This window comes from Temnothorax americanus, unplaced genomic scaffold (genome assembly GCF_048541705.1).
Source record: "Temnothorax americanus isolate GAGA-0224 unplaced genomic scaffold, ASM4854170v1 Scaffold6, whole genome shotgun sequence".
NCBI classification, from domain to species: Eukaryota; Metazoa; Arthropoda; class Insecta; order Hymenoptera; family Formicidae; genus Temnothorax; species Temnothorax americanus.
In genome coordinates, this window is record NW_027509751.1 from 397,926 (window position 1) to 424,159 (window position 26,234).

Genomic DNA, 26,234 nt, shown 5'->3' on the forward strand with positions numbered 1-26,234 from the left:
GACACGAGTGAAAAACGAGATTCACCCATTACGCCCCAGCAACCAATTTACAACGTCGTTCCGTGTATCGAATCGGGAGCATCAAACTCGTTCCGGCGAGAGAATCTTTAACAACCGCGTAAAAGGGGGACCTTCGTCTCCCTTATTGCGAGCGCGGATTTTTATTTTAATTATAATTATCTGTTTCATTAAACCGGTTAAAATCTGTTATCGACCTCGGAAATAATCTTGCTAAAATTATGGGAAAGGTGGTTTATATATGATCGATTTAGGAAAATTCTATATTATATCTATTGTAAGAATTTTTTATTTTGAAATCTGAATGAATTATGTAGATCGTTTAAAGTGAGCTTATTATATCGTCAGTAAAATTACGCCATAGCTGAATTTTTTCTTTTGTTAATTAAGCATTAAACTCCAAAATTTAATCAGTTACAACGCATGGATACAATGCATCGAATTATAATGTATTATTATTGTATATTAATTCTTTCTCTCCCCGTAATACAGTCGAAATATCTTCCAATTTTGTTATTTTATCGATCAAGTTGAGACTGAGTGGTTAAAAATTGAGCACGATGTCTCGCGATGTCGCCCGTGTGAGAAATCTATATTGCGACGATTTGAACTTCAACGTCTGGTTTATCCACGGTTGGCAAATTTCTTTCTCTTACTTATTGATCGATAACTTTATTTTGTATCCAGATATTATGAAACCACAGATGTATATCTATAAAAACACCAGGATAATAATTAATTATAAAATTAATATTATATCGCGAATTTTTTTTAATCGTCTAGATTTTAGCAGTCACGCGATTTTCATAAAATTGTTCATCTTTAAGAATACCTTGTTCCGGTGATCTTTGTTAAATATTTATTTAAAATACATCGCAACAATATTATTAATTATTTTTTGCATAAAATTGTAGAAGAAATGACGAAAACAGAGGTAAGTGCGAAAACATAGAAAATCGAAATAATATTTTACGATTTATTCGGATACTTTGCCTTTCGCGCGCGCCCCGATTTGAGAAATTCCCTATCGCGCCTCTCCAGCTCTCCAGTCTCTCCACCTGTCGCTCCATCTGCAATTCCCTCATTCTCATTCTGCAGTTCCCTCAACGGCGTACCGCTGCATGCGTATTGTTCCAGCGTAAAGTTGCGCGCGAGTATCACGGAGGCCGCGTGCGGCACGAGAACGGCTCCCGCGAAAATGTGGTAAGCCGATTTTACGCCGGGACGAGACCGATCGGCTCGCGATCAGCTGATCGGCCGGCGCGGCGCCCACGCTTGTTTACAAACACCGCGCGGCGCACCTAACCTCCAATTCCTACGCGTAACCTGTCAGTTTCGACGTTCGGCAAATCAGCACGCGGCACCGGGAGCAGCCGACTGTCAGTCGTCGACGACGATGGAATCGCGCGGAGATTCGTGAGATCGTCGCGGGCAACGTTACGCCGACTGCCGAGTGTCCGCCGAAAAATCGCAACCCGGCAACCGATCGATCGCCCGTACTCGACGTTCCATTTCCTCGTTGTAGATGCACTCCACGGGCAATGGCACGATGGTCGACGGTGCTATCCGGGGTGTTCTTGGCTCTTTCCATGGTTCTCTCCCTGGGAAAGCTGTTGATGCTCGCCGCAGGGACCGGAAGTAATGGGGAACTCACGGAGGCGGACCAGTGGCTTACCGACATCGGCCTCGCGCAGTATCGCCCGCTCTTTAAGAAGCAAGGTAAGAGTATCATCCGTTTCACTATCACATATTTTCGATTGACGGGATCTCTGCCGCCGCTGCCTTTCAGTTATCAAGACAATTATCGTATATCTCTATAATATCGTACTGTCAGCATTGTCAAAAGAGATCTTTGACAAATCTTTTGATTCGTAAAGTGATGTGAACTAACAAATTACCGTATCTTAATAAAACGTTTAAATATTGGATCGTTGGGAAAATTTAAAATAATTTTTAATAGGTGGTATTTCATTCGAACACACTGCATATGACTTTTTAATGCGTTTTTAATAAATAAACGAGGCAGAGATCGTTGAATTTCGACGATTTTGCGTAACTTCGAAAGAAAAAGGAAATAAAATTAATTTATAATAAATTTAGTAATTTGATGTTTTTTTTTTTTTTTAATTAAATTACAAAGGCCAAAATTACCGCACGAACATCAAAGAGGATGTATCGGGAAGAGCTGAAATTAAATGTCAGCTGTTATTTTAAAACGAATGAAATGAATTAAACGCTATTCTGTAGCAAAAACCTGTTATTTTTATTAGCACAAAATATAGATTTCTTCACGCTATAGCAATAAAAAGATATATTTATAATCTTTGGTTCGAATCTCTGCGTTTCTTGCAGAGAGAGTTATAAAAAATATTATATAAATCAAACAATCGCAGTTATTAAGTAAAAAAACAGTCAATTACAATTATCTTGCAAATAAATATATTTTGTGTCTGAAAATAGTTTTCCTTCGTACAACGACAGATTGCCAATTAATATGAAGTAATTTCTACGTGCGTAATATCTTGAAATAGCACGTATTTTAAGATAGGCATCTACAGTTGCGCAAAAAATCTACTTGTCACTCGCGTGCGCAACCGTTGCGTATAATATAAGTCGAGCAGCTTTGCGATTTCAACTACCCACGAATGCACCCGCTTGGCACAGATGACACGTATATTAACGCGATAATTCTTTCCGTAACGATTGACGCGCTATGTCGCATAAACTGCCGCTCATTGATCGTCACCGAACATCATCCGTAGTCGTGCATTATTTTGCGCAGTCTCTTAATAAACGAAACGATAAATACTTTACACTGACGTTTTACGTAGAATTACATGTAGCAATATAATATGCGTTGAGGTAGTATATTATGCTGTAATGGATGTTACAGAGGATGATACGTCATATCATTCATGTTGAAGGATTCATGTAAATTCTGCTAATATCTATAATGCGACGCATATCATCCAGAGCTAATTATCATACGACATTATCTATGTTAATGTTTAACAGTGCGCTGTAATTTTCTTTAAAAGCAATCCTTTGAATTGAGTTTAGAAAAATTAATCTTATGTAAAAGTTACAAAATTTCGGGGATAAATGTTTTTTTGTGAAATTACACGGCATTTCCATGAAATATGTACTAAAACTTGCAATAAAGTTTTGTTGGCAATCCCAAAATATATCGATGTTGTGACAGAAATTACGGATATTTTTCTTTAAAAATATTATCCATATATGTTTTACAAAAAATTATACGATATATGATTTATTATATTTTTAATTATACAACTTGAAACATATTCCATTAAAATGGGAACAAAATTTTACAACCTGAGTGTAGCTGCTTTTATACAAGTTGTACATTTTACCACTTAATAAAAATTATAATATTAAGATAGTAATCTCAAGATGTAATAGTTTCCGGATTTCTTTCACCAATACTTTTGCGATTACCGTTAATTGGACGTTATAACGAGATGATTAATGAGGATTATGCGCTTGTCATATTACTTTCAATGCGAGTGTTATTGCGAGCTGTTGATGTAAATTACATTAATTCCTCTCGCGAGTGCATAAGACGATAACGGACATTTATGATTTTGACGTAAAGATTTATCGTTCGGCACAAAGCCAATTTCTCCGCGGGCATCATTCCGGGATACTATCGATTACTCCTGCCTTGCCAAATTTGATCTGCCTTCGTGATGAGCTGCAGCTGCTCCTTTCATGCAGACTCAGCGTGTAACATAGATATCATCCTAGAGAAATCCTGACTGAATTTCATTTCCATCTATATACATTCAAAGTATTTATATTGAATTTGCGCAGTCACTTGTTAAAATTCACTTAGAAATCGACGCTTTTAATTTTATGTTACAAGTGTTATTAACACAAAAAAAATTTAGAAGTTAAACCTCGAATCTATCTCGATGAATGTTGCAACAATATTGGCGGTAATGGAACATCGCGATTGTCGCAATACGTCACCGGAGAAAGATTAATTACCGGGATCCAGAAATTTCAGGGTCACCGAGACGAGATATCGACTCGCCGAACTTCTTCGTGGAAAAAGAGCGAAATCTGTTATCGCCGCGACATCTTCGCGTATATTCGATATGCCGTAAAAGTTATCCGCGACCTTCCTTCGGAGTATTCCTCGCGGCGAAAGATTCGATATTCGATTGTTGCCGAAGTTCGCGAGTGGCTGTTAGCTGTTACAAGGAGGAAGCGCATCCGCGCTCCATTAATCTCGCGGAGTGGGCTGCGTTTCTCCAGATCTCGAGATTAATCGCCACGCATCAGCGACGATATATACGGATCATCGTTGAGACGCTCGTTTTTCCGCTCGAGTCCGGAAGGAGGCCGTTGATAAAGCGATAAATCAGCGGCATTGCCCGATCTTTTATCGTCTGAAACGTCTCGACGGCCAAGAATATCGGCGCTCGCACACGTTCTCGCGGATCGTGCGCTTTGTGTATATATCTCGTTATCGACGATTCACAAAGGGACGAGGCCCAGTCGTCCAACCACACGTTCAATGCTGTTCAAGCTTGGCGTCGGCCGTCCGCGATTTCTTTCGGCACATATCGATTGCAAAATTATCGCCCAGCCAGACGAGGCGGAAGTCCTTGATTCTTTATCGCGCGCGAGTCTTTCGGTTGTGGCGCAGTTGAACGAAATCTCGTAACAAACAGATAAGAAAAAGATGAAATATATTCAATTTTTGGCGCGCGAGAAGTATAGTTCGTATAACCTATAACGCGAGATATTTCTAGCACAGAGAAGAAACAATATTGTAACGTATCGACACGCCCGTATCTCATTGATGATTTAGCGCGAGTTATTATTACTATCGGCAAGCACACTACACTGTTAACGTGTCCTATCCACTAACCGATAAATGGCATTTACCTAATGGGGTGGCTCTTCTGATAGCTGATAATGGATGTTGCGCTAAATTAATCGATGCGTATACGTGGGAAACTATCGCCGCAAAGAAAAGCAACGAAAAAACTCCATCAATGATTAATGTAGCCTGACAAATGTGACATGCAAATAGATATTGATTATTTCTTGAAATTAAATTAAAATTTTATATATAGACATAGACAGATAAAAGGGACATAGTAGTAGAAAGATTCGAGTAGACATAGTCGTTTGTTAGTGGTTCTCCGTAGTCCAACAACAATTCTCAAGTATTATTATTAAAGCGGTATACATCGTCGTGTTCTCGAGCCGCAGCGCCTAAAGCGGAATACACTTCAGGCGCGAGTTTCGGTGCTCCTGACCGCAACCGCCAACCGTTTTGTGGCGAAAGAAATCTAGAGCACCGAAAGAAAGTTCTCTATGGTTAGTGAGTGCGGAATAGCGAGGAAGCCTTGAAAATGAATAATGAATGTACACGCGGCATTCGGACCCATCGATCCACACGGGAGTGGATGTCGTCGGACATGCACTACCATTCGTTTCGACCGCTTTCAACAATCGATTCCTCGTCGACCGCGCGAAAGTATGTTTACAAGCTCCTTGAACGCGCTTGTTGAAGCGGATATTTCGGTTTGCTGCAACACTTGGCGGCGGAAAATACTGATCGAATTAATATCGATAAAATCGCGAAGAAATTTTGAAGAAAATTGAGAACATTGATTTCCGCGATGTTTTAATTATTATATGTTACAATCAAGATATAAGTCAAAATTATAAATATTGGCGTTATTGTGTTAATAAGTAAAAGTATTTGCTTGATAAAAGACCATTGTATTACAATCGAAGAGAAATTGGAAATTGGCTTTTCACTATTAATTAGCTCCACAATTAAACCGCTATTAATTAGTTCGAATAGATCAAGATGGTATATTGCATTCGCTATATCGAGGCAATCAAATACTTGTATACAGTTTTGTATACAGAGAGCATTGTTATCGTTGATAGTCGTAAATTAACATCGCATTGCATTCGAGAAATTCGAGGAACTTTAAGATCTTCGATACTTTTACGTTACCTAAATAGTTTCGTCGCTACTTGACAAGGAACAGTTTGCAATTATCGAGAAAAATACAGGATCGAACTCCAATTTCCATCGGCGAGCTGGTTCAAAACCAATATCGCAGTATGTCCGAATGATGTTCCGATGGGCAGCTGATACTTCTACGCTGAAGTACGACATCGGAATCGAACATTTTTATTCTCAACGAAATTACAATCTCCGGACTTTTCCGTACGCGAAATGTCAGAGGAATTACGTGTCTGGAACTCATCAAAGCGCAGGCATTCTATATAATCGAGTTACTTCAAAAGGTCTCGATATTAAAATGAAAATTGTCGAAAGCTTTAAAACGGTAAGAAACAATTCTCGGTGAATTTAGGAGAAGTAAGACTGAGAATATTTGAGATTATAAGTTGTTTTTGTTGATACTTATGATAATTTAACGATTCGTTAAAAATATTATCAAAAGTTTGCCAAAAATATATTTTTTCTTTTGCTTATGGAGGTTGTAAGGAAAATCAGAAATGTTAAAAATTGCATCAAATTTAAAGCATATGCTTTTATAAATAATGTCAGTGTGTGAATTTAAAAAAAAAAGTATCAGATCCAATTCAGCTTCCAAAACATTTGACTCTATTGATTATATGTGTACGTATAGTCTGCTGTACAAATGCAATTTATCTCGTAAAACCTAAAATCCAGTTTTGAAAATTTTATATCAGAGAAGATCAGATTTCTGGTAGAAATAGGAAGCTTTTATCTTTTTTGAATTTTATTTATAGTGATCTCTCAATCATCTCTTATTATTTCTGGCGAGAAATCCTTTATTTATTATATACGTGTATTGCATTCTCTCTCTCTCTCTCTCTCTTACTGCGGGTTAGGTATATTATCTCTCAAATGTTTTCTATACAATAGTTGAAAGTTGGCAGCCGAGATTTAGCGAGAGAACTCGTGTCGTCCTACTTAGCGAGAATCCTTTCTTGTTTTCCGTAAGAAGCGAAATGCATCTCCGTATCTGGCATTAAAGTTCTCTCTCGTGAAGCATCCTATGCACGATACAAAAGAAACCGACGTCGCAACATCCTCGAAAGTCAAATATCGAGAAAGTTAATAAGGACGTAGCTTTTAAGTAATTAACGTTTGTAACGCCTCGCTTTTGTCCCCTTGATACGCCACAAATTTCACTGGAAATTCGTCGCGCGACAAAAAGTATATAAGTGAAACAATTTTTAATACCGTAAAATTGTGCAATCGCCAGATTGTACTTTTAGAATTTTACTTCGTTCCCTTTGTTCGTTCGATAAAGGACATTGCTGCAAAGAAAAATTCACGAAAAAGTCGACGTCTGCGTCTCTATCGAATCTACTTTGTTGTGTAAGCTCGTTCGAAAAATGGATTCATCCTCCCTCGCATCTTTCATCGGATTGTTACTGAAATATCCTACAGAAGAGTCGAACTCGTATGACGTTTCGCTCGGCAATGCTCTCCCCGACAAATCGTTCGATTTTCGCGAATGTCGATTTCAATCCAGTCACGTGCCTGACAGTGCTCTCGCATCAGCGGCGCATCCTCGTTGAACTGCGGTGCTTTTCAGGACACGTTTTACACGACTGTCGCGTCCGTTTGTGTCATCGGTTTGATGGAATTCGTTATTCATTACAGCAAAATACGTACGATGGGATGACGACGAGAACCTGCGATGACAAGAAATATTAATTTTGAAGTTCGTTTATAGGGACAGTTTTATAACCGTTAAAAAAGATATTCAAACTGATGTAAAGTATATAAAGAAATAACCGACTGAACTTTTCCAGCATGTTTGACAAGTCACTTTATATCAAGGCTATATATATATTGTATATACATATTTGATATAAAGAGATTTGCCAAACGCGTTGGAAAAGTTTAGTCGGTTACCTTGCGGGATATTTGTTTGGTATACATGTTATTCGCTGTTATATACGGAGAATCTCATATACTTACTCCACTATCTATATCTGGCCTGCGCTCGATAATTGTTTTTCATCGTTCCCATTTCCAAAATTCCACCGCGCTCTTTTTTACAGTTGACCATCGATTTTTCCGAATACCGAGGCGCGTGACGATCGAGACGCGTACACACGCGTCACGTGCGGTGTTACAATCGGGAACACAGCGTGATGCAGGGAATGGGGCGTGGGTCACGAGGATGATGGGGTCGAGGGTGGCCGTGGCACGACGACACCTCGAAGATGGGAGAGTCGCTCGAAAGACGACAAGAGTGGGTCGACGGCGTGGTGTCTCCCGCCGGAGGGTAACGCCAGAGAAGGGTGGCGTGGTCCTTTCGCTCGTGGTGGGGTTGGCGTGGCGCGGAGGGTTGGCTCCGGCCGCGTAATCGCATCGCATGCAGTGGCCTGGCGTGGGTTCGCGCGAGCGCGTCGCATCGGCAATCGCGAATCTACATCGCCGGATGAGGGACGTTTGTTGAATCCTTGCCCCGAGGTTTATATCGCGTGTCCCATAGATTTTTCACCCCTCCGGATCTCGTCTTCGTTTATCGTCACTCTCGGTCCCTCTCATCCTCCGCATTCACGCACGCGGGACATTATGCTCGCGGTCGACGAGCGCGTTGTCCACGATAGAAACGGCGTCCTTATCAACGGTGAGGCTGCGAACGAGTCCCGATCAGCTGGCCGCGCGGAAAGCCTTTGACACCCTGGTGGTCAGCCCGACTTTTAGCGCGACACCCACCACCAGTGGAATCCAGTCGATCATAGGAGCGAGCGACTTGCGTCTTTGGAAGGTGCAACCGCGGCGGTGCATCTTTATCCCCACCTCTCGCCTTCCCGCCTTTCAGAGCCTCTCTCGCATCTCGTCTCGACCTAAATCTCATAGACCTCATTGTTCACACGGATCTCTCACCCTCCTCTGCGAGAACTATTCTCGCGAGTGGAGTACCGGTCGTGATCTCGTAAGTGTGAATTTTCTCGGTTTAAAATAAAATCTCTTTCTCTCCGCTTGTCCTCTCGTCTGTCTGTCTTTCTATCTGTCTCCTCGGAAACAAATTGCCCTCCTTTTCTTTTCACTTGGCGCCGTCGGAACTTTCGATAGCGCTTGAAATCGAATTCGAGAGTTCTTCGCAGGGGGAGAGATGGAAGCCGCCGTCGTTCGTTTGAACCGTAAGTTTACCACTGCGCCCGCCGCTTCCGCTCGTATCGAACAGCTCATTTTTTCACAGCACACGGCATACATTTCCGCACTGTTGACACCAAACCACTAAACTTGCACCCGCTGTCACAAACATCACCAGAGTTAATCTGGATTCCGCTCCTTTATTCCACGTCGCTTCCCATCCTTTGTGAAGTCACATATCATAATGATTGTTGCTAAAGAACGAGATCTAATTTACCTTTTTTTTTTATTCACTTTATCACATTAATTAGCAGATTTATACTACGAATCGCATTTATAGCACAGGATTGAGATATTGAAATGGAAGAAATCAGGAGACGGATGATTTACCGCGTATACCTTTGCTCCGTTCAAATTTACTCGGAACGGCAAATCGAATATCTTTTTACTCTTTAGTTCGAAGGCGTTTGTTTTTCTAACATTTTCTTAAATTCCTTTCGCTGCGATAGAGTACTTTACGATCCACTTAAGGCAACACTTAATTCGCGCCGCGTCTTCGATAGTAGAAGGAACATATTGCACATATAAAATTTCGTTGCTTTTATTGTTTCTGATATATGGACCGTATTTAAGTTACGATGAGAAAGTTCTTGAGTACGAAATAATGCAATCGGTGGTTTTACTTCGGGAGAAACGCCGAAGTTTCCAAATTTCCATGTTAAATTCAATGCGAGATGGCAACGACAGTGGTGGATCTATGCACGGCTGGAGACGAAACTTAGAAAGTAGAGGAGGAGAAAAGAGATATCGTTTCGGGTGTCGAATGACTTGACGTCATCGTTGTCGTCAACTTCTCGTCGAAGTCTATATTTTTTCAGCTCGAGGCTCGATATGCCAGAGGAAAAAAAAACGTCAACTCCGCGTTATGAGAAAACTTGGTGGTCGTTGCGATTTTATTAGACCCAAACGACGGTGCATCCGCAACGGAATGTCGCGGAGATGGTTTACCATTCGTGTGGTTAACCCTTGATTATCTTAGCACGACGTTAGCGAAACTCTCCACTGCCAGGGTTTCGCCTATTTTACTAGAATTTTTTACGACTCTTACATATATGTGTGCATTGATTCCTAAATATAATATTTTTTGCGTACAAGAATGCAACACAATAATATATAATATTCTTAATTGACGTTACAGTGCTATGATTGCAAGTGCACAATTTCAACTCTAAATAATTCTATCAGAATAATGTCGAGTGAACTTAACGTGACACACGTATACGTATGTTGGATATATAGCTGCTTGTTACGATAATTAATGCGGAATCTGGTATGCCTCTGCAGTTACTGTTATTAACTTAGAACGCAATTAGTTGCGATATAATTTACTGTTATTTTCGAGGTTGAACGTAGAATTAACGCTGAAAACTAGGACTGGTACCGTATCCGTTACAATAGCGGCCGCGCACGCCGTCCAATTGGATCACGTTCCCCGTCATCTTCCTCATTGTCGGTGCCGCGAATTTATGCGAAAGCATTCTCATTGTGATGTACGCGCTTACATTATACGCGAGTAACGAGCCGAAGAAAACTTCCGCGGGCAACGAGTTTGCGATGTAGATTAACGCTTTACAAACGAACGAGATCGATTCTCCGAAAACTCGGCATTGCGGCGAAAAACGTATAATCCGCTCCCGTGCCTCGCCTCGCGTTTGTTATCTTGCCAGTGAGTTTCTCCGTCTGACGTATTCGAGACGAAGAAACGAAAAACTATTTCGAGTTGAAACGTTCGCGGCAACGTAATTGTTTTCCTTCCGTCGCGGTCGTAAAGCGCATAAGCGCAAAACACATTTTACCTGGCTCGAGAACTTTCTCAGCAATTACCTTCGACCGCGCGGCCAAGATAACGTCAGGTACTGGCCGGTTAATCAGAACGCAAGCTTGAATTAAGGGATATAAGGGATAATACGCTTCGTTGTGCCGCACGCGAGATCGATTTTCCGAATGTTACACGCGATGTTACATGTGAGCGTATAGATGGAGGGAAAAGTATCGACCGTCCCCCGAATGACCTCAACCTTCGAACTTACCCGCGCCGGAAAGCTCTTTAGGCTACGTAAAGAATTTTTGACACTATATCGGCCCGTATAATCTTAATCGCCAGAAGGGTACGACGCAAAAGCATTAGAGCGAGAGATTGTCGATTGCCACGTTTTTTATGTAAGCACAGCAAGTTTGGCAAAGAAAAAATGTGACATTGCGACAAATACGATAGAAATCAAATTGGCATAAACTAATATAATTAGCAATTTTTATTTTTTTATAAAGATTTATTTTTTAATATTATATACAGATCATTTTTATCTTTTGACATTTTATAATCGTTTATCACGCGTTATCGCTAAGAACATTTTTCGAGCTAAATTAAAACGTCTTTCATGCTCGACACGCGGGTAACTCGCCACGCGAAATCTTCATAAACATGAAGATTATTTTCATGCAATCGCCAACCACACGTACTTAGAAGTTGCTGGCGGCTGTAAGTCGAATTTTCCCGGAATACCTCGGCGAAATGGTGCGGAAAGTACACGCGAGTGCGGGGTATGGATTCAAGTGGCTGGAAGCCATTTTGCCGAGCCTGATTACACAGTATAGAGAATTGCAAATTAAATCCGATCCGAGAGTCCGTGTGTGATTTAACACTACGTCCTTCCTACCGCCAAGTATCATCTAAATGCATGAGCCTGTTAATTGCCTCGACGCGATAGTTACTGGGAAATCGTTATCGGCGCGAAATCGCACGACAAAATTTTCGACGATTAGACACGGTAATATTCCGCAGCGAGTATCTAAATATGTGCGAGAGTTTAGCCGTAACGTGTGATCGTATTATGAAATCGTTCTTCGTGAACTACACCTTGATCTATACTTACAAGAAAAAGGACATCAGGTATAATATATAAACGATTATTATCAACCGCACCCCAACCACGTGGAAATATCTGTTTGTGGGCTCCGCATTTTCCGTGCCATTTGTGTATTCAAAACCGGATTAATGCGAACAAAACTAGAAGATAACTGGTACTACGGATTATTGCAAAACCAACGCAATAAGGATTATGCAGCTCGCGCGGATGCACGTTTATCCATTTTTATCCGGCTTTTCGTTTGAGATAAATAGCAAACAGGGGCGAATTATCAAAGCGTAGCGAAACGTAAAATCATTTTTAACGCGTTGAATGGAACATATCGATTGATGTGTCTCTTCCATGGAATAAGACTATTCGCCATTGCGCGTCTTTTTAAGATTTACCGAATATATTCCGTTTGATCGACGAAAAAATTTTGCGTTGTCCCTACAAAAAATTCAACTGTATTACAAAATTTGTCCGACTGTGTTACGTGTCTTTTTTGTGCGAAATATGTTGAGAACGAATGTTTTTTTAATGCTTTTTTTATTCCCCGAGAGGCACGATGGTTCTCTACACCGACATAATAATTCACCGTCGTAAAAAGGACGTTGTTTCGCGATCCGTAGACCAATGTCCGCCGCGAGTACGCGAGAGCTCGGACGATTACACTCCGGGGAATAAAACGCAACTAATTGAATGCGGTCGTGTAGGGAAACTCTGCATTGTGCTCCGCATAATTGCATAACTCGAGAGTATCCTCTCTGTGACGGAGTTTCCAATTAGTTGGAGTCGCTGTTGTATTATTCTTACTTATGCGAGACTGGACTGCTATATCATTTTATCGGATGCTGTATTCGCGAGCCATGTCTCTCCAAACGCATCGCTCTAGAAAGTTGCGGACGCAATCGTGAACCGACAAGTAGAAATTACTTACGTAGTTCAAGTCGAATTCTCGCGGAACATCTCCGCGAAATGACGTGGAAACGTAAATTTAGGAAATGGTTCAAGCAGCGATCGCGAGCCATCTCTCCGAACTTGGTTACACGGTATAGTGTAAGTTTCCACTTCCGTGCGTGTTGAAAAACGACAGATCTTTTGTATTTCGAACGACGTCCATGTGAAATGAATGCAATGAATCCAGTCGATTTGCGGGCTCGCGAGTATCGCGAAAAGAGTAATAACGTCATTCGGGAAAACAGAGACATGTTTTTTCCCCGTTATCGCGGCAACGATATTGTTTATAAGCGCTGTCAAATACCGATGGGACACTGCGCGAACGCGCAGTGTGAAATAAAGCGTGGGACGTGTTTTTCTCTCTCTCTTGTTAATTTTTTTCTTGTCTGCGACGATGCGGGGGATGCAAATATTAATGAAAGACATGGAAAAACATGTACCGCTCGCGTAGTACCGCAAGAAGGATATACATATATGCAGCTATACACTTGACATTTTTTTAAATTGTATGCATCCAAAGTTGACAGAGAGTTTATTGCTTTATTAAAATGTAGATTTACGCGCATCGTGCCCTGTGAAATAATGCCCGCGACATTTAAAAAAGGATTGAACATTAATCAAATTAAATAAATTTATTTGATGCAAGCGAGTTAAATATATTAGCCTGTTAATATCGCGACAACATAATTTTGGGTGAAAAATTTTGCAGGAAACGTTTTCATCGGAGAGAGTCAAGCGTCGCGCGTACCTCAACGACACTGCGCGACATAAATTTCGCGAGAAAATGAAATTTTATAATTACCGGTCGCAATCGCGCGTGATGGACAAAAACAAGCGCGGAAAACCCGTGATCGATCTGCCCTATCTTCGCGCGCCAGTGCGAGCCTCTCGCATGCATAACCATGAGCAATATGTGACATACATATTGCCCCGGTTTTCCTCGCCCTTCGCTGCACGAGCGACGAAAGGATCGTTAGCACAAAATACCGTCGGAAGGATATCCGTTCGAAAAGGTCAAGAGTTCCCGTCGAGATTGCCGCGCGACTACTGCCTTTGTCCTAGCCCGGAAGTTATTTTCGCCGGCAGCGCGATGGTACACGGAAAAATATGAGCCTCTCTTCATAAGATACACCCGCGGCGAGACCGAACCAACATCTCGCGAATAAAATTCCGTTGAATCATTGTGACACAACTTTTTTCGCTTTACCGTGATAAAATTCGCGATATCTTTTCCGAAGCATCTACATACGTGATCGAAGTCTTTCAACCATAAATCCGCGAATTACGGTCTTGAAAGCATCTTATCTGTTAAAGTAAATTACAAATTAGCCTGACTCCAGTCGTAGAAGCCAGTCACTTATCGTGAGGAAAAATCAACGCTCGCAAAATCGTGTGACGGCGGTGATCTTCCATAAAAAGTATGAAAGCTTCAATTTTACAGTCAAGACCATCGGGTTATTTTACTGTATGCGTTAGCGTTACGGGGAAAATATTTTTTATTGAATTTGAAACGTTATTGTGTTGGAAGAAATAAAGCGTTTCAAAGAAAAAAAAACAGTTTTTGTGACCATCAATTCGATCTTTTTTTACGGTGTCAATACCCGCGACTATTAAACGTTTTATACGCCATTCGACATTACAGTCTTTAACATTCTTGTTATACATCGAAGTTTAAATATTTCAAGGATCGGAGTTTATTGGTAGCGGGGTATTGACGCTCGAGCTTTATAACGCCGTTAAACTTTCTACAAGTCGCTAGACGCAGTACCTATATATACTCGCGCATAATAACACATTACAAAATCACATTACTCATGTCCTCGGAGAATTCTAGTTATGCGAATATATATGCAGTGCGCAGTTTTTCTTTTTTTCGATTGCGTTTGTTTAACCTTCACAATCCCCTCGTAGCCTCCTAGATTAATCCGGCACCTATTAATATTACCTATACAGCTATCAGAACAACTCTGATATACCGCGCTATTAAGCACGCGCGAGATACGGTTGTATTGTACGATATTACGAATATCGGAAATCGATGAGACTACGTTACAATTTTTCATTTTACGGAATACATATACCGTTTGCATTACCATAAGATCATCTATCATCTCGATCAGTCATCTATCATCGGGATCATTACATTAAATATGTAGTAAGGTTAAACATTTATATACATAGCGACGTTAAACATTTTGGTGGCAAAAATTGTATTCATCCTTGAAGAACCGATTGCACTCCGGCAAGATGTACATCTCAGTCTCGCGCTATCCCGTTCCGTATACTTTTTATCTATTCATACAGAATTTTGCTCGCGCGGAACGCTTTCTCCGCAACTATATAACATTAAGCGATCAATTTTGCGCAGAAAACGAGAAGTGTGCGGAAAATGAAGGCGATAACCCCGCTGTGACCTCGGGTGGACTCTTGACCCCCTTTCGAAAATACTTAATTTATAGTAATGTATGGTCACACCGTGATTGAACGAGGATCGCGTCCCCATTCCATCGCAATGCGGTCCTTAATATTAAATCGTTTATTAGACCGTTGGGAGTATCTTATGGCGTTTAGATTTGCAAAAACTGGTCAGTCGATTATCTTCAAAACGATATGACTAAAAACAAAAACTGACTCCTTATAGGAATTTGAGGTTGCATATTCTATTAAATACACATATTTTAACAGTCGAAATGATCTATATAAAATTATTATAAATTATACTAAACTAAATACGTAATGCGTATTTGTCGACATACATACATATATCGTTTGTTTGTTTTTTCCTATTTATTATTACTTGTTGTTTAAATTGTGATTATCGATAAATAAAATTAAATAGAATTTTTTGCTTGCAGTTACTATCTTACTGCATGTAGTTGTACGTTGTACTGTATGTGACGGAAGAATTGAAGCAAAGTCTGTAAAAAAAACGGCACGAGCGTCTGAAACTTTTACACGGCTTGCAATCAACTTTCTAAATTAAATGATGAAACTTTAAGGATTTAAATTCTCGTGAAGTTTGGACATCGCGCTCTTCACTCACTGTTCCACCGATTGTACTTATTTCATAAATCCATTTCTGCTATTCTGTGAGATTACAATGAGCCTTTAATTAAAGACTAGATGTATGTCGACGATGAATTATAATACGTGCTATTCCAACAGATTATGAGTAGCAAGTGTTACATAGTGCTGGTTTCTCCTATCCTTTCGCCTATCTGACTAGAATTTTTAATTGTTTTCTTAATTGCTCATATAAAAAATGATGATTTAAGAATTATAAGAATAATCGAACGATGTGCCAATGTTCAAATGTATCTACACTACACACAATTGGACATTCGAGGTTTTGTTTGTTGAAACTCACAATTGGATCAATTTTATAGAAATTTATCTACATTCTGTGTCCTGTGTAGAATCGCACATAGAATCGATTATTTCCGGTGATCCATTTACCAATTGCTAATTAATGTTCATCCGTCCGACTTCATTGGCTTTGTCTCGTTCGCAGCGGCTTGTCTCACCTCTATTTGCTTCCACCTGCATCCGTACTCGCGAATCGCCACGAATAATTGAAATTAATTGCGCTCCACCCCGTCCATTCTTTCATTCGCATGAACGTACCGGAGGCAGCCATTGTTCGACACGAAAAGGTGATTAATGTTTTCCATCGTTGAATTAATTCTCAACAAAAACATAAACGCCCTTTGTCTTCCCGACGTAGATTAAGTTACCCGATCTCTCTTTTTTTTTGTTTCGCAAATGCGCACCCTGCACCTTCGCGTATGTTCCGGCGATGTAATTTCAGTGCTTTGTGTCGCACAAAGGCGGCACGTACGCGATTGAAAAAGTTAATGATGTTTATCGTTTAATTCTCCAATGCACATTGAGCTTATATCACTTTTTCTCATTTCAATGAGAGACGAGCTCCGATTGTTCTTTCAGGATGAATATTCATTCACATACGTTTCTCGTGTAATTATACGATAATACAGTTCTGCTAATTTCAAACATAATATTCCATATGAGAAAAATATTGTATATACAATGCATTAAATATCAATAGTTTAATTGCAACTTTAATCTATACTTCAAATTCATGTTAATCTCTATGAGAGTCTAGCAAATTCTGAGGAAAATGGTCAAATTAATAACCAAGTTTCCGCTGTCCAATGTCACACCAGTACACGAATACACGTCGTAATTACGCTCGTTTCTCAGTACCTCCGAATGTCTGTCTAACTTGACCGCGATTCCGTGAAGTAACGAGCGGTCGTATTTACGCGACGAAATTTAACCGCGCGCAATCTAGAGGTAGTGTATCGCGGAACGCGATCTCTTATCATTCGCCATACACCCGCATTTGCTGTCGCCGATGCACTCCAAATACACGTAGTGTATTTCGACTGAACGAATAACGAAATCTTCCGAAGAGATGCGGGAATCGACACCGATGCGACAACGGTGAGCGGGACAATGTGCCGTTAAGAGCGACCGTAAAGCTACGAAAAGGCATCGAGAAAGAGATAAAGAGTGAGAGAGACAGAAAGAAATTATGCCGGACAATCCCGGCTGCCGAAATGGACAACGCGAAAACAAAGATTTCCTTGCCGGCGAAATATCATCCATCGGCATGTCGTTGCGGCCCAGCGGGAGCGCATCCTCCGGTGAGTAACTATTCTACTTACTGAGGACGAATGTCTGATGCGAATCTCGAGAGTCAGCATAAACCATTTGATACCGCGTTGCATAATTTGCGCTGACGTATGTGCTGTAATAAATACGTCAGACCTGCGCATATACATCAGAAAACATAGCGAATTAACCCTACAATTTCGGAATTATTGTGATACTTCAATGTTCCTTAGATCGACAATTTTTTATACATTTTTTACGCTCACTCGTGATTAACTACAAGTCTGAAGTAATGGCAATTTCGGAAAATGATGTTTTCACAAAAACAAGTTGTGCTCCAGTTAGCGTTTTTCTTCTCCCTTTTTTTTATACTTTTGCAGATTAATCATTATGATAGATCAGATAGACAACTTGACAAGTGAAACATTTTCCTTGACAGGACATTTATTTATACGTGGGAGAGATAAAATATAAAATAATTTAGTAAAATAGAAAAGTATTCGCTTCATGTGTCTGAAACATTTTTATATGAAGCTTTATTCATACTCGGCGATTATATAAATTTTTTTGAGCTACCAATTATGAGAGTAGTTTTTAGGATTAGCATATTAGCATAAAATTGACATATCTGTTGCGTTATACGGCTGATTTCGATTCTCTCAACTGCCTTAACAGTTTTCTTACGACGTGTCCATTAGTAACAACTTCCCTGCCATGTCTGCGATTCGCAGCGATACATTGCGTGAGTACGTTTCTCGCGTATATGCATTCCTGAGGAATGGATAGGGGAAAGGATTCGGCCGTAGTCAACCCGGTACGAAGTTGATTGAACAGATTCAGGACGACACATTCCTTCATGAAAACTTCAGACTCGGCTATCTTAACATCGTCTGCGGCGCAGAGCCATAATATATCGTCCAGCCAGTTTTCCTCCCCGCGTTGCTCAATTTTGTAATTTATGCCCAGGTCTCGCAACCACAACGTCAACTACAATGTGAAGTTTAGACTTGAAACTATTTCCGAAATATTGTTTTATTATAACGAAGCTGTCAGATCGATAATACGAGCGTCAAAACGGCCAGTGTCAGCATCCGCTTAGATATCGCGAACAGCGAAAGAGGATGAGACATTAACGTCTCCACGCATTTTGCTTCCAGTGTCATATTATACACAGATATTCTCGATTCAAATCAAATTATGAAACTTGATTCTCGTCGCCGTTGCGCTCGTTCCGTTATAATGCTCGTTCGAACGACAGTATTTTCTCGATGACGAAAAATGCAATGCGCTTACCGTGCCGCGGCACCGGAAGGTGAGGGGATTTCCGGAAAAGCGGAGCTTCTCGAGGCCGGTCATCGGTACAAGCTGGGCCGGTTCCAGACACGTCAAACGGTTCTCCCTGACGTCGAGCCATTTGAGACCTCGCAATTTCTCGAAGACCGTGGGCTCGATCGACGTGATGAGATTGTACGACAAATCCAGTTGCTCTAGAGACGTCAAATCGACGAACCACTGATCTCTCACCGACGCGATGTAGTTGTACGGCAGACTGAGCTTCTTCAACTTTTTCAGACTGCCGAACGCGTAGCCGGAAATTTCCTTGATGCCGCACTCGTGCATACTCAGAGAGATTAAGTCTTTACTGTATCTCAGGAACGACCGATCGGGAATATTTTCTATCCGCGATTGGAAGATCATGATGTCGCTCACGTCCGGCCCGCCGAAAACTTGGACGTTGTTTAATGTCACATTGAAACATTTTAGACGCTCGCCAAATCCTAAGCATAATTAAACAGGATATTTAATATAATTTATGAAAAAATTGTGGTAATAGCAACGCAAGAAATCGGTTAAATGAGATCGGTTGAGTGTGATTAATTATTTTTTTTATCATCTTACATATTGTTTTACATTTCATCGGTCTACGCAATTTACAATTCATTCTAGAATAAAACGAACGACTTTCAAGCACTTTCACGTGCTAAATTAGAGAATAAGAGAAAGCCGAAGGAGATCCTGAAGAATAGACGAGGGAACGCGGGGCTTTCGTGAAAAAATATTATAGGGATATTGTCTCACCATTCTCGTTTCTGCTGGTGGTGCACGCCGCGATTGCGGTGTCTACGAAGACAGAAACGCAAACGAGAACGAAAAGCGAGACGCGGCACATCTCGAAACGCATTCTGCCTACGACAGATTTTACAACTGACTGTTAACCGAGAACAGATATGTGAACAAGCGAGCAGTTCCTCCATGTATGCCGAATTATCGCAGCCGACGCTTCCTGTTCTCTATCAATGATACCACGCTATCAATGATGTTACGCAAATACTTCGGATGCCGTTCATCGTGTTCCGCTGATTATAAAAATATATCATTAAAATTGACGAGGCATCTTCCGATGGAACGCCATAAAAAATCAGCCTTAGAAAACAATCGTAATTTACGTGTTAAATCCTATTTTATACTCCTACTTTATGTGCCGGAAAGTATGATGAAAGTTATATGCATATAAAGCGTGTCTTGTAAGAAAAAAATATCTTTTTATCTCTTCTCGAAGAAAGAATGCGAATTCAAGAAAGTGCCTCAAAGTCTTAGTTTCTCGTTTTTGTCTCGTTTGTTTCATTCTTTCGTCTCAAGCTAATTCGCCAAACGAATGTGGATGTGTGATTGTTTTCCTTTTGTGACAGGCATCTCGACCCTCGCGAGTTGCGGCGAGGTGGATGCGCTACCCGAGCTGCCGGCGCAAGATGAGGAACGTCTGCAGCGCGCTGCGCGTTTGCTGCAACAGAGACTGGTGCTACGTCAATGGCTGATGGACCATGGCCTACATAATTACTATCAAAAGTAAGAAAAAAGATACTTAACATAAATATGAAAAACTCAACAACAGATCGATATCAACCGTTGCGTTTGACTTCTGTTGGTTCTTTACACTTGGTTGCATTACATAATTAGCCAATTATATCGACCGATTCGTGTCACTGCATTTAGGGAGGTCTAATAATAATTATCTTCTCTTTTCCGCTCGTTCGTTTTTTTCTTCGCGTAAATGAGCAATTGCCATTCACAGATTGTTGTTCAATATAAATAAATCTTTAAAAAGATTCCGAAAATACACTTTGTGTGCTAGGATGCTAGGTATACTTTGAGCGTATACGTTGAAGATGTACTTTGCCAGGTTGATGCAATTCGACGTTATGTCCCTGGAGGATGTATACTGGGTGGAAGACAATTCAGCACGGACAGTCCTTGGGAAGGATCTACCACGGTGGACCCAGGCTAGGCAGACGTTACCCACTTCAAAGGAAGATTTAGAAACTCTCAAAGCGGATCTGTGGAGTGCGGTTGTAAAGAACAGCCAACATCAGGATGCATGGACATGGGGTACGAGTCCACGTTCTCTCTATTTCCGTGAAATGAAATTCTTTCTACGGAACGAAAGGGAAAGAAAGGCAACGGATATCTTTAAGAAATTAATTTTTTAAACATAATTTCGCTGTGAAAACAGACATAAGATAATTTTGAGAAAAGGAGATGACTGAGATAGGAATGGTTCCAAAAAAGGCAAAGATATCTATGAATAAAGAAAAATAATAAAATAAAATAATAAAAATTTTATTTATTAATTTTTTTTTAACTCTTATTGATGCAATTTTTATTAACTATCAGCGTAATAGTTTAGTGCGCGGTATTACGAAATTAAAATAGCATATGCCAGATGATAGCATTAAAAGTCGGTTCTCTATTCACGCGATTTTTCATTATTTTTATCAAACCTTCTCCCTTATGGGTGATTATCGGGAGGTCGTTAATTAAACGTGCAGAACTAACAAATAACTCCTTACATTCGCCAGGCGGTATGTTGGTAGTTTCCGTGTCGGTGGCAGGGCTGGTTACCCTGGCTGCTATGACGCAGCCCGCTCTGGCACCCGAAGCGAAACACTCTCTTCTGCAGTACGTCACAGGGAAATATTTATTGCCGAGTAACTGCCGCGTTCATTTCGAGTGGGAAGAACCTCAGCTGGTCGGCGAAACGATGACTTTTACGGTCAAAGTGAGTAAAACGATTGCGCCGCCAGAATCTTCTCGTGCACGGATATTTATATTTAGATGTGGTAATCTCCGCCAGAACGACAGAACGAAATATGCATGGGGAAATAGGTAGCCGCGAGATGTAAACTTATGCCGTTTTAGATGACAAGCAATTAAGCCTTCGGATATTTATATGCATGTATATAATTTATTTATTCAAGAGATGTCATTTTCAGAGTAAAGCTAAACACACGTAAAATAATAGTTCACAAGAGCTCATCATTTAGACGTCACTTTTGTTAGACGTAAGACTATCTGTTTGTAGTTTTATCAGCGCAACGGTCAGCCGTACCCGATATGTGACAAGGACAATTTGATCGTGGAGGTAACGGAGGATACGCGCAGAGTAGCTACGCTGATAGAACTGGGAGGCACCGACCCCTTAGCTGCAAATACTGCAGTAGTAAAGTTTACTGTCCGCCATGCGGGACAATATCGAATAGCTGTACTTATCGGATCGTGTCATGTTCATGGCAGCCCGTTTCTTAAGAATTTTCTCCCTGGTACGTATATCCGATGCGTGACGCGTTGTAAAATAATACTCAATAATATAACGAGAATACTAATATACTCATGAATCATCAGTCTGATGGAATATAGAAGATGGCTTAAAAAATATGAAAAAGTCGATAGTTTTCAAATTGTGGACTTTAAAAATGCAAACGACAGTAAATTTATCTCATTTATCATAAGTTCAAGCTTTTACACTAATTTATAGATATAATTTGAGTGACCAATATTGTACAGAAATATTTATTGTTCAAAATAGGATGTTTCTAACAAATTATTACCTCTCTTGACATTTTAGTTAAGCAAAAATCAACTTACAATTAGTTGAAGAGTCTGGAAATTAGCAATAATTAGCAAAATTTGAGACACACTGTATAAAACTTACAATTAGTTACTATTTACGATCATGTCGTAAGGTATATCGTCCACTCTAGGTCCACCAGATCCAAATAAGACGGTCTTTATACGACAAAGTTCGACGGTCGTTTGTACAGCTGGGATCGCCCATTCGATGACAATAGAGCCACGTGACGAATATGACAATCTGTGCATATTTGGGCCTGAAGATCAACCTACGGAAGGCTATAATGTCGATATTACCCAGGTAAATTTAAAAAAAATCGCGCGAATAAATATCTTAACGATTATTGACTAATCCGAGTTATATTGACTATCTAAATTTATTTTTCTTTAGATCGGTAATTTAGTAGATAAAGGATCGGTGGTAGACTGTAGTATTCAACTCGATTACGATTCCTCAAACCAACGAATTCGTTTGAAAGTGAGTTTTCCGAAAGGTGGATGTTATCATGCAACTGTTAGCTTGGCAGGATTGCAGCTGCATAATGGGGATTTCGATATCATTGTGCTCGAGAGTATGTAAAATATCTTATTTTCAAGCTCAGACATCTTTCTACGCTCTTATACATATAATGTAGCTTATGTATTCCGATTTTCTTCTCGTTACTAGATTCTGTCGCGAGAATGGTGCATAATAACGTAGCGTCCAAGGATCCTGATATCTGTTACGTTGCGAAATTGCTGGGCATGCAGGGAGAAAGATTTTCCAAACCAAAAAAGGTCTTCTGCTTTATCTCGCCCAAGCAACTTACGATTAAGGAATATTTATTAAAATTTATTCCCAAGAGACTCGTAACATTTAGACTGTGTCCTTCGACTAAGGTATAGTATAATCATTAAAAATAATTTTACGTACGTTTTAATTCGTCAATTTTAATTCTATCGGATTTGTGATTCCTTACTTTTGAATTGTAAATTGTAGTTCCATTTTGAAAATTCGACTAATCAGCACGAAGGATACTACCCTTTCTCGATAGACGACGGATGTCAACCTCCCGTTGAACTAATATCTCTGTATCGTGATATAATAGCCGCCACTTTCACTTTGTTCCTCTTGAAAAACATTGGCGGTAGTGAAACATTCGCTGACAAACAAGATTTTTTCTATCACGAGGTCCGTAAGCATCACCAAAAACATTATCACGAGAAGCTCTCAATGAAAGTACAACGTGATAAGCTTTTGGAATCGGTAAATATATAAATATATTAATGACATCCATGAAAACATCGCGTGAAGATGTTATACTAATTGTGTTTTTTGTTAAAAGTCTATGAAAGCTACTAAAGGATTTTCTGTGAGCGATTGGTGCCGAAATTTTGAAATCACTTTCCAAGGCGAACAAGGTACGTTTCGTTTACATTTAAGGAACTTATGGAGATCAATTTCGAGCCAATTACAAAAATCATTATCTCATGTTAGGCGTTGATTGGGGTGGCGTGCGACGTGAATGGTTCGAATTGATATGCGCCGCACTGTTCGACCCGGGGAATGGTTTGTTCGCATCATTTGGGGAATCGCAACAGGCATTGGTGCATCCAAATCCCAAACGACCGTCGCATCTTAAATTGAAGCACTATGAGTTTGCCGGACGTATCGTAGGCAAATGTCTTTACGAGTCAGCGCTTGGCGGCTCCTACCGTCAGTTAGTACGCGCGAGATTCACCAGATCATTCCTTGCACAAATTATAGGACTTAGAGTGCATTACAAGGTAATATAAACTTCTCAAAAAATTAATAACAAAGCAACTATATCTTTTTATGGGCACTAGTATTTCGAACAAGACGATCCTGATCTATATTTAAGTAAGGTGAAGTATATTCTCGAGAATGACGTTGAAGAAATGGAATTGTACTTCGTTGAAGAAGAATATGATAAGGATGGACAATTGTTGAAGGTATATACTGTTACTTCTTGATAGGTGTTAATCCCCGAATAATTGTTTTGCAGTCGTTTAGAATACATAATCAAACTTTATTATTACTAGATTCGAATGTTCTATCCCTAAATTTAATGCGTAGCCGAAGTTTAATACACAACTCTGAAAGCTGATTAACACTTGTGTTTTGTGTAGGTGGCAGAATTAATTCCCGGTGGTAGCAAAGTCCGAGTGACCAACGATACGAAGCTTCGTTACTTGGATGCGCTTGCTCAGCATCGACTTGCTAGTTCCATCCGCAACGAGGTCGATCATTTCTTGCGTGGTCTCAACGAACTGATTCCCGACAACCTTTTAGGCATATTTGATGAAAATGAATTGGAGGTGCATAAAATTTAATCTGTTAAAATAAGTCTATTCGAAGATGCGGTATTCCACGACTTTATCTGTTTCACAGTTGCTGTTGTGCGGAACCGGCGAGTACAGCGTGGCAGATTTACGCGCGCATCACATAGCTAACGGAAGTTCTCCGGAATTTCTCCGAGTGCTCGACTGGTTCTGGACGGCGGTGAGCAATTTTACGCAAGAGGAGATGGCACGATTGCTCCAGTTCACCACGGGCTGCTCGCAATTGCCACCCGGTGGATTTCAACAATTGAGTCCTCGTTTTCAGATTACAGCCGCACCAACGTTCGCTAATTTGCCCACGGCACATACCTGGTACGTTCTCATCTAGGAATACAGCTAGGATATTCCCGTTTTCTCTTTGACCATTGGTTTGTCATTAATGTTGCTTTTCAGCTTTAACCAACTATGCTTACCTGATTACGAGTGCTACGATCATTTCGAACGAGCGTTGTTGTTGGCGATCAGCGAGGGCACCGAAGGTTTCGGCATGATCTAGTCGGGTAACCGTAGGATCTATCGAGACTAGAACTGTTGATCAATTTATGTATCCATTTTTTCTTCGATAGTGAAGTCTTCGACGATAAAAAAAGAACCCCACATTTTTTCGATAATAGATCCTATTACGAGTTTATCCCGTAGTAACTTTCGACAGCGAGATCAGGAAGAAAGGGTAACTCTATCGCACGTTTTGATATGTAGATGATTAGGATTTTTGGAATTACCTTTTTTCTTTGTTTACGAAGACTATCAGGAACAATCTAATCTTCCGACGATGTAGACGATGCAATTTCTACTGAGCCGCGGCGACGTTTTTATAAAACGAAAGATATTCAACAACAAGAGCAATGTTACCTCAACATCAGAATTGCTCAATATTATTGTATCGAGATTTAACGTAAGCGTTAGACAAACTTACGATAGATTTTACGTGAATATAAAGAGAATTACATCAATGCGTTTCTCGAATGACGGTGTAGCTAACGTCGCTGTGTAAGGATGTACGATACAACAAATCAAAATACGCATAAATAATTTTCTTTTTGCAGTAACTATTATATGTGCAGAGATTGGTGCATTTGATGAAGGGATCACTAACAGCATTGAACTTTCCGTTAATCAGTATTAATTCGAATACATTCTGTCGAATAATGCGTGAATACGTGATTTTTAAGAGAACTTAAGAACGATAAGTAATGAGACTAAGATATTAAAGCTTTGCGCTAGTTTAGTTTTTTCGTTTTGTCTCACCCATAATAATAGCACGGCAATTATACGGTACTTCCAACGTCGACGATGGCGGATGTAATGTAAGCTAATTAGTATGTACATCAAGTACAAAATGTGATTGTATTCTGAGA

At 40.2% G+C, this 26,234-nt stretch overlaps 2 protein-coding genes across 7 annotated transcripts; one reads left to right on the forward strand and one right to left on the reverse strand.

The window, feature by feature from the left end:
* Positions 1–1,064: 1,064 nt before the first annotated feature.
* On the forward strand, positions 1,065–25,951 carry LOC143904962 (apoptosis-resistant E3 ubiquitin protein ligase 1). Of its 6 annotated transcripts, XM_077419999.1 has the most exons (17): positions 8,421–8,963; positions 9,104–9,171; positions 17,424–17,657; positions 20,316–20,472; positions 20,807–21,012; positions 21,483–21,682; positions 21,986–22,223; positions 22,665–22,834; positions 22,925–23,105; positions 23,201–23,412; positions 23,513–23,779; positions 23,859–23,934; positions 24,011–24,300; positions 24,361–24,486; positions 24,664–24,852; positions 24,926–25,188; positions 25,270–25,951. In XM_077419999.1, the coding sequence occupies exons 3-17, from the start codon at positions 17,546–17,548 to the stop codon at positions 25,370–25,372; spliced, it is 2,790 nt and encodes a 929-aa protein (XP_077276125.1). In that variant the 5' UTR covers positions 8,421–8,963; positions 9,104–9,171; positions 17,424–17,545; the 3' UTR covers positions 25,373–25,951. The 6 variants fall into 6 exon arrangements, with proteins under 6 accessions (XP_077276121.1, XP_077276122.1, XP_077276126.1 ...); XM_077419995.1 differs by lacking the exons at positions 8,421–8,963; positions 9,104–9,171; positions 17,424–17,657 and adding exons at positions 1,065–1,221; positions 1,544–1,737; XM_077420000.1 differs by lacking the exons at positions 8,421–8,963; positions 9,104–9,171 and adding an exon at positions 1,596–1,737.
* On the reverse strand, positions 18,052–19,879 carry LOC143904967 (uncharacterized). The gene is made up of 3 exons (XM_077420015.1): positions 19,705–19,879; positions 18,919–19,403; positions 18,052–18,612 (listed from the first exon to the last, which is right to left on the reverse strand). The coding sequence occupies exons 1-3, from the start codon at positions 19,805–19,807 to the stop codon at positions 18,262–18,264; spliced, it is 939 nt and encodes a 312-aa protein (XP_077276141.1). The 5' UTR covers positions 19,808–19,879; the 3' UTR covers positions 18,052–18,261.
* Positions 25,952–26,234: the final 283 nt, after the last annotated feature.

Coding starts and splice junctions, on each gene's coding strand:
- LOC143904962 (XM_077419995.1), top strand. CDS start 1,560: ATGGCACGATGGTCGACGGTGCTATCCGGGGTGTTCTTGGCTCTTTCC. Junction 1,738..20,315: donor CCCGCTCTTTAAGAAGCAAG/GTAAGAGTATCA, acceptor CTTTTGTGACAG/GCATCTCGACCCTCGCGAGT. Junction 24,301..24,360: donor GACTTAGAGTGCATTACAAG/GTAATATAAACT, acceptor TATGGGCACTAG/TATTTCGAACAAGACGATCC.
- LOC143904967 (XM_077420015.1), bottom strand. CDS start 19,807: ATGCGTTTCGAGATGTGCCGCGTCTCGCTTTTCGTTCTCGTTTGCGTT. Junction 19,404..19,704: donor CACCAGCAGAAACGAGAATG/GTGAGACAATAT, acceptor AATTATGCTTAG/GATTTGGCGAGCGTCTAAAA. Junction 18,613..18,918: donor CCTTCCGGTGCCGCGGCACG/GTAAGCGCATTG, acceptor TTCACATTGTAG/TTGACGTTGTGGTTGCGAGA.